The 14,505-nt window shown below is 39.2% G+C and overlaps 1 protein-coding gene across 4 annotated transcripts in view; it reads right to left on the bottom strand.

The window, feature by feature from the left end:
• The window catches only part of LOC127636531 (autism susceptibility gene 2 protein homolog), a 420,619-nt gene that overhangs the window by 237,085 nt on the left and 169,029 nt on the right, over positions 1 to 14,505 (bottom strand). For all 4 annotated transcript variants that reach the window (XM_052117112.1, XM_052117113.1, XM_052117114.1 and 1 more), the window contains one exon: positions 11,578 to 11,679. In XM_052117112.1, the coding sequence (XP_051973072.1) occupies positions 11,578 to 11,679 (102 nt within the window). The remainder of the gene's footprint in view (positions 1 to 11,577; positions 11,680 to 14,505) is intronic.

Below are 14,505 nucleotides of genomic sequence, written 5' to 3'. Positions count from 1 at the left end.
AAAACCTACTAGAGCAAATGTAGCTAAACAAACCGGCACACGAGTGAAATATTTGAGTGGTAGGCCATGAACAGTTTCATTCATGCTTTTGCACAGAGAAATGGACAGTATCCAGGTCTACAACATCACAATATGAGCCTTTCCAACCTCTCCCACTTTCTCGATCCTTTTCTCTTCCCTGGAGAATCCTCACACAGTCTTGCCGTCAACACCTGGGCCTACTGGAGATTCAGCAGCACTACTCGGTATTTCTGTATGATGAACTACTACACCATACAGAAGAATCATTAAGGAATGAAAACACGAGTCGCCGCCGAACCAGCCAAACAAGCGGGAGGATGGCAGGAAGGGAAAGAGCTCTGGTATATTTACAACATAGGCTTGGGGAATAGGGTTCTGGCAGCTCACTTGAACACACACATACACAGAGACTCCAGGTCAGGGTGATTTGTAGGCTCAGGAGAAGTCAGCCTATGCTGCGTTTATGAAAGGGACTGATGGCTGTATCCTGGTGGGCCAGGTTGTGTTTATTTTAGCTCATAGCCAAGGCATTTTCTGTAAAGCAATGTATTTAACAACTTCACTCAAGTGACCCTTGCTCCACAGAGGGTAAGGTGTACCACTGATGCATTGCATCGGTATGCTGTTAGCTGTGAATGCATATGTGTGGGTAGTACAAGGATAAGGTGCATGTGATGTTACCTGGGGCACAAAAATAATTTTTTTTTTTTTCTGCAGGCCCCATTAAGTGAGTTATTTCATCCCGTGCCAAATTATTACATTTAATTTACATTCCATTTTTGAAGTTTTAATTTTTAGAAGCATTTTAGTAGCAATGCTAAAAAATAATATAATACAAATAAATTAATCTATTGTTACATACATCTTTTTTAAGATTATTAAAGCTTATATGTGATAAAATAAAATAATGTAACTCCATAAGCTATGAATTTATTCACACCTTTGTTGGAATACGATTACATAAGGTGCAAAACATTACTGATACCTCAAAAACTATCACAAGTCATTCTTGCAATTTTGACCAAATCTTGTCTATGTTAGCCAGCTACCTGGACATTTTTAAATCAGCACAATTCAATGCCGAAAACCAACTGTTTAAGGTTGCAAATTATAAAAACAGATTTAGTAACAACACAGCATTGGCTCGATAGGGCGATCGACAGTTCCAACAACTGGTCTGAATCTCCCTCTCACTGTCCCTGAACCATCGGGCCATCTTTATTGTTGAGCTCTGCTTCCTAGAGCCAAAAAAATACATGTTTTCTCTTCCTTTCTCTTTCTCTGCTGCATTCATGCACATTTAGAATATGGAACCCACATTAGTCTCTTATTGCTATGGCAACTAGCGAATTTTCTTGCTCCTTGGGCCCCTTGTCATTACCCAATCAGAACGAGACCTTTGTTAAGATTCCCTCAGGCTCCACTTATTCAACTCACTATGATGAACTGACCTTAACACTAAAGAGAGTGACAGGAAGAGAGAGACTCCTCCAAGCTGGTTCTCAGTGCAGTTAAACACTTTTGAAGAAACGACAATGCTACAATATGCTTAGAAAAGATAAGAGAAATAGACAATCTAAACCCTGCCAGCACGTTTTGGCTGTCTCTATCTCTCTCTCTCTCTCTCTCTTTCACACACCTTTCCTCCACCCTTCTCCATTTGAAAGGAAGGAGAATTTGCAGTAGAGTGAACAGGGTTAGAAGGTGAATGACTGAATGCATTGGATTCAAGGGCATTTCATTGGTAACAAGCTCTGGTTCAGCCAGTCTGTTACAGAACTGAAAGAGATATAATCAGATTTTACTTTTATTAACAATATTTTTTTGTCCTCTCCCTACTGTTTGTATCAACTGAAGTGGCAAAAAGGACCAAAATAAAACCTTTTTTTTCAGTGCTGGCTGTATCTAGCTTGTGTAGATGTGTTCATCTGTTCGGTCTCTCTCCCATCGCTCATGAGGGACAGTCAGCTGTTGGATAATGACAGTCCAATTCAGAAACACCATGAGGCAAGCAGACCGTCCTGACACTGTATGTCACAATCTGTTCTCACAATCACACACTCACAAACACATGAACGCAAACACACTCTCTGTTCCTTCCCAACTTATTAAAATGCATATTCTTAAATTAAAAGGGTAAATAATAAGGTTAACAATAAATGGTCCCACTTCATATTAGGTGTCTTTAACTTTTTATTAACATTAAAATACATACAATCCAATGGATTTATTGTGAAACTAGCCTACATATTGTTCTGCAAAATTCTCACAAGATGCACATTTGCTGCTCCTGAGGTTGAGGTATGGGTAGGTTTAGGCGTAGGGTTAAGTTTAAGATTAGGGTGTGGTTAGGGTTAGAATAAGGGGTAAGGTTAACATTGTAATTACAGATGTAATTAAATGCAGGTACCTTAAATGTACAAGTACAATGCAACAAAACATATTTACATATTAAGTACAATGTATCAAATGCTTAAAGGAATATTCCAGGGTTTAATATAAGTTAAGCCCAATCAACATAATGTGTGTATAGCCACAAGACGTTAGCAATACGATGGCATGATTTTAAAGTGATCAAATTGATTACTAACCTTTTCGGTGTAAATGTATAGCTAATTTTACAACTTTGTTGCTATGATGATGTAATGTCAACAAACCCTAAAATGACCCATTTCTGCCTTTAAACCATCCAAAAATCTGCACCATTGCCTTTCATTGTAAGTGCCTCACTGTAACTTAGTATTTTTTAAAGGACGGACAAGTCAATTTTATTAAATTTTTTGGTTTTTGTGGTGATCAACATTGTCACAAATGTTGTCGATTGTGCTAAACTTGTATTGAACCCAGAATATTTCTTTAAGTACATAGTATTTAAAGATACATAACATAAAGTGAGTCCCAATACAAAACATTAATGATATATGGCAGATGGGGGAATATTGAGGAAATCTATTTAAAAACAAAAATTATTTTTGCAGTTCCGTTTGGTGACACTAGTGCCACAGAAATGACACATTAGCTTTAAAACCGCATTATTATGGATGTAGGTAGAAAAAAAACAGTTGTTTCATCTAAAGGGAGAGCTGCATCTGTATTATTTTGAGTGTGTGAGTGGTGCTGGGCAGTCAAGGCATAATAGCGGGCCAGAGAGGGACGAGTGGCAGGTTTGTTGACATGCTGTCACCAACCATGTTTCAGGTCAGAGTGACTGGCAGCTGATTTAGAGCAGTGCTGTTAAGCTATAAAGCAATTATAACCACACTCCTGTACTTTAGACATACTCTGTATCCCTTCCCACACACAGACAAACACACACATCAACAGCTATAAGCACACTGTTATCCAGGCAGGCAAAAATAAACTAGCATACTGGCACACTTGCACACAAAAAACAAACACATACTAAACTTCCTCATTCAAACACTTTAGCTCATGCCATGATGGGGGGATAATCAGCTAATTATAGGTGCAGCGCGACTGCTACAACTAAATGCTTGTCTCGAATAAGGAACATTTTAAATTAGAGAAACAGCGAATGGGGGAGGGAGGGAGAGAGAGAGAGAGAGAGAGAGAGAGAGAGAGAGAGAGTGAGAGAGAGAGTGATGAATGAAGACAGGGAAATAACTACTAGATAATTGATGCTAGCAATTACAACTTACATGTCGGAGCTAATTGGCTGGCATTTCTCAGCTTGTAAGGGCCCCTGACCTCATTAAAACATATATGTAGAGGAATAATCTAAATTAGCATTGCGATTTGAGGATCTGTGACAAACAGAGAGCGTAAAGTTTGACTCCAATGTAATCGGTTTTGACTTCAGACAGCCGAGAGCTATATCCATGAGTCAAAATCTTTGACAGAAACATGAGCTCTTCGCAAAACACAGACTCTTTCCATGTCCCGGAAAAATCGAATAATAACAGTAATCATTAAGAACAACATGTATATTGTATGACATAAATTTGCTCCAGCGGCCATAATTACAGGGTGGAGAATGTTTTACCACATACCAAAATAATCCCCCAGCACAGGCAGAACTAATAATCTACAGCCACTAACCACTGGGCTGGATTCAAATATGTATGCTGTATAATGGCGAGAGAGCAACAAATCCTCACAAACCACATGGAGAGTTCCAAAGTGAAGACTCAAGGGAGCAAGAATTTTCATAAAATCCCCTTTAGACAAAAATTTGATTAAGTACTGGAAATGCAGACATAAATAACATAGCATAAAAGACTGAAATATCATTTTTTATCCCTTCTCACATAAGCCTAGACGAAGAGATTTCTAGAAAGGAATATACACAATTTCTGACCATTTCTACAAATGTATATAAAAGTTCCATAAAACTTTCTGAGCTTAAGATTGTGAAGATTTTTAAATCTGAATTCAGAATCTAAAATTTGAATCTGAATAAAAAATGTCAATCTAAATTCTAACTAAAGTCTGAAACTGAATTCAGAATCTAAATTCTGATTATTTCATTCACCCTTAAAATGGGCAAGCTTGTCTTATCGATTCTTAATAGTACATCTAACAGCATGAATCCAAATTCTGAATTCTGCGTAAATCTGAATTCTGTTTGTCTCACTCATAAACAGCACTCCTGACAACAGATTCTGAAATTTAAATTCAGAATCTGAATATGCAGACTTGTCTAATCTATTTTGACAGCATTGCTAATGCAGACCTTGATATTGTGTGTGTGTGTGTGTGTGTGTGTGTGTGTGTGTGTGTGTGTGTGTGTGTGTGTGTGTGTGTGTGTGTCGAGAAAGCATCTTGATACACCACACATGCCTGACAACTAATAATGCCAAAATGCCACCTGACCCTCAATGTAAACTGAATGTGAGCAATAAAATGCTTTACCCAGAAATCCCTATGGGTAAAGCTATGGTGTTCAAAAACAAGGTAATGTCAGCGCTTTCTCAATCTCATGGTCTCTTTCACTGTCTTACCATCTCTCTTTCTCCGTCAGGTTGTAATGAGAGTAAAGAGCCACTGTAGTGATGCTCCCTCTGTAGGAGAGATACTGCAGTGAAGATGATTTTAAATTAACTGTCAATTTTTTGCCTTTTAGTTTGGATTTGTTCCTGGCTTCAGCTAAACTCATTATCATCTCCCACTTTGTACCTCATCAGCAAGACACTGCCAGGTGGGCAAAGACACCAAACGCACAGGGGGCACGATATGCCCCGCCCCCTTCCATCTCAACACAACAAAACACAAAAAACACATACACACCAAAAGAAAAGCACTAATGCTCTGTTTACTGGAATCTGGAGCCCTGTAATTGCCAATTTATTTGATAGGCAGCCGGGTAATGATGGCATTTCACTCCTGCCACACAGACTAAACACGTGTGTTTGATTCGGCACACAGCCCCTCTTCTCCTCTTCCCTTCACCCTGGCCTCCAGCCACCCTGCCAGGGGAAAGCACGCCGCCATGCTGGCTTCAAACGTGTCTGTAAGGAGACCAGGGGCTTCGGAGCAAATACAGCAAGCCTGCCAATTTATCCAAGGTTTGGGGTTACCACTGGCGAGCACAAGGCAGATGCATCATTTGTAGCTTAATGAGCTGGCAGTGTATGGGGATGGAGGGAGAAAGGGAACAGGGAAAGGGGGAGAGGAAGCCAGTGGTCTGCCGTGGCCTCTTTTGACCCCAGTTTCCTTTCAGCCAAACGAAGATCAACACTGAGCACACTCTGTATTTTATTGAATTTTTTTTAAATCAGAGCAACAGTGAGGAATAAGAGAGTGAAGACATCATTAGCACACTGCAAAAGAGTCTACAACAATTAATCCGTATAACCCCAAACTCTTTAAAGGAGTCTCAAGCTTTTAATTCACTTTTGTTTCAATTTTATTAAACATGAAGAGGATACGAGTATAAACATAAAAAAAAATGTCATGATCCAGACAATACTTTTGTACATTTTATTTTTCCTCTAGATGACTTTCCCTCTATACTGCAAAAAATATTTTCATAATCAGTATTTATAAAAATCTAAACATCCTTAAAACCAGACATAATTATATGAGAAGCAAAACTGATAATTAACATATTAAGACTAGTTTCAGAGAATATTTACTAACTGAGAATTTGATTAGGAATACCTGTACACCTACTTATTCATGCAATTATCTAATCAGTCAACAGTGTGGCAGCAGTGTAATGCGAAAAACATGCAGAAAGGGGTCAGCAGCTTCAGCTGATGTTCACATCAACCATAAGAATGTGATTTTGAGCATGGAATGATTGTTGGTGCCAGATGGGCTGGTTTGAATACACAATACATCAAGCATTGTGGCAGATGGGCTACAACAGCAGAAGACCACGTCAGGCACTTTATTAGGACCATAGTGTTCTTAATAAAGTGCTCAGTGAGCATATCTTGAAAAAAGTCATTTTTATTTATGTATTGCTCATTGGCAAAATACTGCTGGAGCATAAGTGTAAATGTAAAGTGGGATTTTCAAAAATTTGATTCTCAAGCATGGACTAATACCAACTGTTCATGTTCCAGCTTTACATCCTGAAGATGTAAGTATCGCACTTTATATTTTGTGAATGTTTGCAAATTGCCTTTCCGAATGTGCTTATTAACTCATTCCACGACCAATGCAGCTAAAGTTACCATCGTCTCTGATTGTATTCACAGAGACCAGAGCTATGTCGTTATTTTTTAGCTCATTGTCTGTTTAATTCATAACCGCACCTTTATTCTGCTCAATACAGTAAGGTGATTGTCTTTTTTAAAACTATGTACGTGTTCTGTGAACATAAGAGAGTTGCACTAAAAGTGGAATGTTTACTTGCAAAGGCCAGCACATCTGCACAACATATCAGTACCACGAGGCATGTTGGTTGCCAGACTGACTCACCACAGCTGTATAGTGTCAATTAACCATTCAGAAGCGTCCTGGTTCATTCTCACAGTTGTGACTTCTGCCGGAGTCTCTCCTTCATCCCAACTCTGGTATTTACATTGTCAGTAAAATGGTTCTGATTTGTTGTTGCTATAGTATATGTAGTACGCTGTAGTGAACGTCATCAGGGAGCCTCTTCTTTTTATATAAAGTTTTTTGGCAGTTTCTGTGAAACTTGCTAAATAAACATTAGCTAGCAATACTATGCAATTTTTTTACTAAATATAAATCACTTTTTATTTGCCAATTTTGTTGCTTGTGAAAAATCCACCTGAAGTAATGTGAGGCAATTTGATGCTGTTCACAAGCTGTATAGACACAACCCTCTTCCTGAAAGGGGGCAGGGAGCAGTAGCTCATTTGAATTTAAAAAGACACACATGAAACGTGTTTTTGATTTTGCTTCTCAAGTAAATTTATCTTGCTTTAAGAATGTAGAGATATTTTTACTGGAAAACAAGTAAATGCACCTTTTAAGTATACTAAGATATTCTTCCTGGAAAACAAGAAAAAAAAAAATACTGATTATGAATATGATTTTTTTGCAGCATGTCTCTCTCTCTCTCTCTCTCTCTGAGAGAGAAATGCTATCAAGTACCTCTATATGCTGGTATGAAGTGGCTTTTTTTATGATCTGACTGTGAATAACCGGCTTCCTCCAGTCCCCTTGGACTGAGATGCTCTACTTTAAGTGTGACCCTGAGAAACTGCTCAGGCAAAAAAAGTATCTCCACCTAACACCTTTCAGCACCTTGTGTTTAGAATACTCAAGGGTTTTCAAAACATTCTGTGACAGATAAATACACTTGCCATAGACCTTAGGCATGTGAAGGAAAACGTGGCTGTGCAAGACAGCAGAACAGTCCATTCAAAGTCGTAGGTCATGACTAAATTCCCCCAACGTGCATTTCAGTTATTTGTAGTCTAAACAATAGACACCCTACTCAACAGTACAACGTGACTTTCATCACACACATCCTTAATTAAAAATGTAATGTTTTCTATACTTTAATGTAAAATCTTTATTTGACATAACATTCAGAGATAATCATTATTTATGTCAGAAGAAATTACATTTTCTACATTAAAGTTACAATTAGGATAACGTTACTTGTTAAATTTGTCTAATTAACTACCGTAATTTCCGGACTATTGAGCGCACCTGAATATAAGCCGCACCCACTGATTTTTAAATAATATATTATTTTGAACATAAATAAGCCGCACCTGTCTATAAGCCGCAGGTGCCTACCGGTACATTGAAACAAATGAACTTTACTCAGGCTTTAACGAAACACGGCTTGTAACAAAAATAAATAAGCTTTAACGAAACACGGTGTGGCAGCGGGGCGTAGTCAAGCGCCCGTCCGGGAGAGAAAAGCGGTAAGGGCGCTTACACCTGAGCTAAATTATGTCTAACACCGGTGTCTAATTTCAGTAAGCATGGGGAGAGCGGCATAAAAAGGCAGCAGCCACAGAGCTGAGAGAGTGACACACGTCAGTCTAGTGTTGGCGCATAGAAGAATTGAGAAACTTTATAAAATTGATTGTAAACATTGCTGTGGCCATTAAAAGCCTTACCTGGAACGTCAAGTGCCCTGCTGAAAACTGTCACACTGGTGCCCGTGTGACAGTTTTCCCAAGAAGGACACGTGAAGCAGGGCACTTGAAATTAGACACCGGTGTTAGACATAATTTAGCGCAGGTGTAAGCGCCCTTACAGCTTTTCTCTCCCGGACGGGCGCTTGACCACGCCCCCGCTGCCACACACGGCTTGTAATAAAACATTTGCAGTAAACAGTAGCCTACCAAGTCATTGGTCACTATCTTCCTCGTACCTGTGCACTGAAACCACTGAAGTCATCTCCTTCAGTGTCGGAGTTGAATAGCCTCAGATTTAGTTGTATTTTTGCACTGAGTCAATTCCTCACGCTGCTGTTTCCAACGTCTTATCATCGACTCATTAAGACCAAGCTCCCGTGCAGCAGCCAGATCAATCGCCTTCAACTTGAAAGCAGCATCATATGCGTTTCTCCATGTCTTTGCCATGGTGAGGGTGACAAAATGACTACCGTAATCAGAATGATGGGAAGTTTGAGCACGCTCGATTTAATCTAAACAGTAAACAAAAAAAGTTGTTTTGACTTTAACCTGTTCGGCAATTTCATTGGTCTAATGAAAGCTTCACGCCGCCAAAAAACTGAGCACGTCACAGAATGTTTTTTTTTATTTTTTTTATAAAATTTGAAAGCGGGAAAAATCCATATATTAGCCGCGTCATTGTATAAGCCGCGAGGTTCAAGGCGTGGGAAAAAATTTGCGGCTTATATTCCGGAAATTACGGTACAAGAAAGTCTAGAGATTTAAGATTACAAAATTGTTTTTTTACTCAGTCTCTTGTTACATTTTTAACTTTATCTGTTTCCCTCTTCCACTTGCATTTCTCCTCTATCACTTTCCTCCTCCTCTCCCACTTTATCTCTATGTCTTCTCTCTTCCCTAACAAAGGGCTGCAGGTATCATTTCAATTTCTGATGTCAACATCAAATTACTTATTTCATTTCATGCCTGGCCAAACATCCTATAGCTACACACAGGAGTGGTTGCTCGCAACTCGTTCAGCTGTGTCTGTTCCGACGACTCGCCTCACCCTCCAGCTGACAGCTCTAATTATGCCCGATATCTGATAGTGCCTGTGCACACTCCCAGACTCACATCTCCACCCTTGGTGCCAAGGCTTGAGGTTTGGAGATGGCCTGCACCAGACAGATTAAGCTTGCCCACATGCCTGTGTATAGATCCAGAAACAAGAATATCACACTGTTTTCATAACTTTAAATCCAATGTACTGTAAACAGAATGAACTGGCTTCATATAGCTAAATGGTGCTTAAATAGTGTTGTATATGTCTGAAAGACTGAATGCTTACGCAAACACCAGTTAAAACAGTGTTGTGGAAAATACATACATACATATATATATGTGGAGCGGAGGGGGGTGGGGCCGGGTTGGAATATCACGCGCCCGGTCCCCAATCGGCCTCCGCTCCACAATATATATATATATACAGTGTACACTTGTGTATGTGGTTTGTGTTTGTTTATGGTACATCCATGCATGGTCACTCTTACACTCTTACATTTGTCATTGTGTTACTTCCTGTCATCTCCACTTCTATGGAATATAAGCATAGTTGCTCTTCACCCAGTGCTTCCAGTGAAGCTGCCAACTGAGTAAATAGGATGTGCTTATCACCACCAAAGCACAAACACATAGCAGAACCTACAGGCCTGAGGGTGTAGACACCCTCTGCTCATCTACCTCACACACCACACACACATTCACTCTTCAAATGCTTCTATTGTTCCAGTTGGCACAGGGTTATGTCAGTTTAGACCAATGAAGTGGATAATAAAAATGGTAAAATACCATTTACATATTAAAGCCGTTTGTTCTTAAGAAGAAAACAGATAGGTAAAGCAGTAAACTGACTGATCACAATCAGGTGTCAAGACAGTTGTAGACTGAATCCAACTCAGGCTTACCTTAATCTTTATACCCTTAAGTCATGGTCACTAAAACATGCATACAGTCTGTAACAGCAATAGCAGTCCAAACTTTCCTTTTTGAGTAAAATAAAAAAAAATAAATTCATTAAAAATAAATTTTATATATATATATATATATATATATATATATATATATATATATATATATATATATATATATATATATATAACATGTAAGGTGATCTAAATGCCTTAAAGGGTTTTATCATTTCAGGGTGAGGTAATAAACTCTGGGGTGTTTAATTTGTAATCTAATATCTTACTGATTTGTTAATTTGAGTATTGTTCAATTAGTTGGTGTTTGTAGTGATGGATGGATGTGGTCAGTATTTGGGATTAGCTGCAGTGTGTTAATAGTGGATAATATTTAAAGGGATAGTTCACTCAAAAATGAAATGTCTCTCATCATTTACTCACCCTCATACCATCCCAGATGTGTATGGCTTTCTACAGCTGAACACAAATTAAGATTTTTAGAAGAATATTTTAGCTCTGTAGGTCCATACAATACAAGTGAATGGTGACCAGACCTATAAAGCTCCAAAAATCACATTAAGGCAGCATAAAAGTACTCCAAGTCTCCAGTGGTTAAATTCATGTTTTCTGTAACGATGCAATCGTGTTGGGTGAGAAACAGATCAATATTTCAACCCTTTTGTAATATCAATCTCCACTTTCTCTTTCAAAATGTGAAATAATATGAAAAAGTGGAGATTTATAGTAAAAAAGGACTTAAATATTTATCTGTTTCTCACCCACACCTATTATATGGCTTTAGACGACATAGATTTAACCACTGGAGTCATATGGATTACTTTAATGCTGCCTTTTTTCCTGATTTTGGGATCTTGAAAGGTCTGGTCATCATTCACTTACATCGTGGACCTACAGAGCTGAGATATTCTAAAAATCTTAATTTGTGTTATGCAGAAGAAAGACATACACATCTGGGATGGTATGAGGTTGAGTAAATGATGAGAGAATATACATTATTGGGTGAACGGTCTCTTTGGATAGTTGTGATAAAAGATGTAGAGATTTAATTGGTCACTCACGTCAGTCTGTCTGTCTCTGGAGCTGCTCCGGATGGAGGGTTTGGACTTTCCACTGACACTCTCACTATCACTGTCTTTACAGTTGTTCTGGCCCGGCTTCAGCTGGAAAACACAAAAATGTAAAACAAAGAAAAATTCAGAACCCACAAGAAGAGAAAATACTACAAAAGACCATACTTTTTATATATAATGTTACTATATTATAGGCCAGAGAAACAGCATTGCTAATCGATGCTTTACTTTGGATCCCATTATTTTATTAATACATAACATTTTTTGTTTTTTTTGTTTTTTAGAAACTATTGACTAGCGATTTGTAAACATGTCTCAAACACATTGAGATGTTCATGTCTTAGATATAGGTTCAAATTGGGCCTGTGATGTGTCTTGATTTGGTTTTTCCCCCTTTTCCCCATCATTTCCTGTCATTTCTCTACTTTCACCATCAATAAATTGGCAAAAGTTTCCATAGCCCTCACCTTGCCAAAACCCACTACCTTTGTCCATCAGCACAAAAAACTCAGTTTTATGAGTAGATATGAGCGGAAAATGACTGCAGAGTCACTTAATGGAAAATGCAGAGTAGGCCATGACACACTGGGGGGTTGTTTACCGAGATGGATATGGGCCGCTCATTTCTTTTACTATCTTTCCCTTGCAGATGTTTTCCTTTTTTCTGTCTCTTTTATTCTCTATCTCACTTACTCTTTCTTGCATACTCCCCCATCACATAGGAGAATAAAATAGATTCCTTGCGATAGTACTTGACAAAGGCAGCGGGATGGGGGGTGGGGGATAAAATGAGGGTTGGAGAATATCTCTTTTCACTGGTGCAGGCTGTGGGTTGTTCAAGGCACACAGGCGGGATAAGGGACTGCAGGGAAGAAGGCCCTTGAGTAAAGCACATAATTAAAATGAAACTGTTCCCTTTCTGTAGCCATTAGCTATGTGAAAAGATCTCTCTCAGAGGGGGAGCTCAGAGACTATAGGCAGAGACTGTTGGCTCTACCAGCAGGCCACCATGATAAGAGTTCTGCACTGCTCGAGAGAGAGAGAGAGAGAGAGAGAGAGAGAGAGAGAGAGAGAGAGAGAGATGGCAATGAGAAAAAGTAGGACAAGGAAGTAGAAAAACTCGGACTGATGAAGTGTTCGACAGATAGGAATGCAAAAGATTTGTTTTTAATCTGTGCTGGTAACTGAAAGTATGTACATTTGAACATGGAAGGGGAACATGCATGAACTATCACCATACTTTAACCCAGGCAGTCCCAAGGGGATTGTCCATGCACTAAGAGAGGTGTAAGTCGCTTTAGATAAAAATGTTTGCTAAATATATGTATACTTACAGGCTTCAACATCTCATTTGCAAAATACTGGTTCATTAACCTCATCTAAACTTCTACCTCTAGGGAATTGTTTCATCCAGTCAAGGTCAACTACCGCTCTGTATTCATTTAGATTTCCTAGACCGTACCTCAGTCTCCACAGCCTGCTGTCAGACAATGTTCTGATCTACACCTGCACTGACCAGACCTCTGTCACATTACAGACTGAAGAAAGCAGAGGTTAAAATAACATATTATATGACTTTATCAGCCTGCAGAAACTTTAATTGTGCAATGTGTGGGCTTCAAAATTCCAAATTCAAAGTCACAGTATTGTATGACATTTAGTGCCGTATAAATCACTCCATAGTCAATGTTTAGAGTATGATTTTATCTAAAAGGTTTATATTCCAATATTATCAATATATGTAAACATACCACTAATTCTTTCTTTAAAACCTGTATACGTAATGCATTATAAAGTTTTTCTTAGCAGGTAGATTTGCAATCTGGGTTTAAACCTTATGTTTTGTTCTGGTCATTTTGACCCAGATTATTAGGAACACCTGTTCAATTTCTCTAAATGCAATTATCTAATCAACCAATCACATGGCAGTTGCTTCAATGCATTTAGGGGTGTGGTCCTGGTCAAGACAATCTCCTGAACTCCAAACTGAATGTCAGAATGGGAAATAAAGGTGATTTAAGCAATTTTGAGCGTGGCATTGTTGTTGGTGCCAGACGGGCCGGTCTGAGTATTTCACAATCTGCTCAGTTACTGGGATTTGCACGCACAACCATTTATAGGGTTTACAAAGAATGGTGTGAAAAGGGAAAAACATCCAGTATACGGCAGTCCTGTGGGCGAAAATGCCTCGTTGATGCTAGAGGTCAGAGGAGAATGGGCCGACTGATTCAAGCTGATAGAAGAGCAACTTTGCCTGAAATAACCACTCGTTACAACCGAGGTATGCAGCAAAGCATTTGTGAAGCCACAACACGCACAACCTTGAGGCGGATGGGCTACAACAGCAGAAGACCCCACCGGGTACCACTCATCTCCACTACAAATAGGAAAAAGAGGCTACAATTTGCAAGAGCTCACCAAAATTGGACAGTTGAAGACTGGAAAAATGTTGCCTGGTCTGATGAGTCTCGATTTCTGTTGAGACATTCAGATGGTAGAGTCAGACTTTGGCGTAAACAGAATGAGAACATGGATCCATCATGCCTTGTTACCACTGTGCAGGCTGGTGGTGGTGGTGTAATGTGTGGGGGATGTTTTCTTGGCACACTTTAGGCCCCTTAGTGCCAATTGGGCATCGTTTAAATGCCACGGCCTACCTGAACATTGTTTCTGACCATGTCCATCCCTTTATGGCCACCATGTTCCCATCCTCTGATTACTTCCAGCAGGATAATGCACCATGTCACAAAGCTCGAATCATTTCAAATTGGTTTCTTGAACATGACAATGAGTTCACTGTACTAAAATGGCCCCCACAGTCACCAGATCTCAACCCAATAGAGCATCTTTGGGATGTGGTGGAACGGGAGCTTCGTGTCCTGGATGTGCATCCCACAAATCTCCATCAACTGCAAG

This window comes from Xyrauchen texanus, chromosome 44 (assembly GCF_025860055.1).
Source record: "Xyrauchen texanus isolate HMW12.3.18 chromosome 44, RBS_HiC_50CHRs, whole genome shotgun sequence".
Lineage (NCBI taxonomy): Eukaryota > Metazoa > Chordata > Actinopteri > Cypriniformes > Catostomidae > Xyrauchen > Xyrauchen texanus.
Note: the sequence above shows the minus strand (reverse complement) of the source record. Positions and strands in the feature narration are given on the sequence as shown.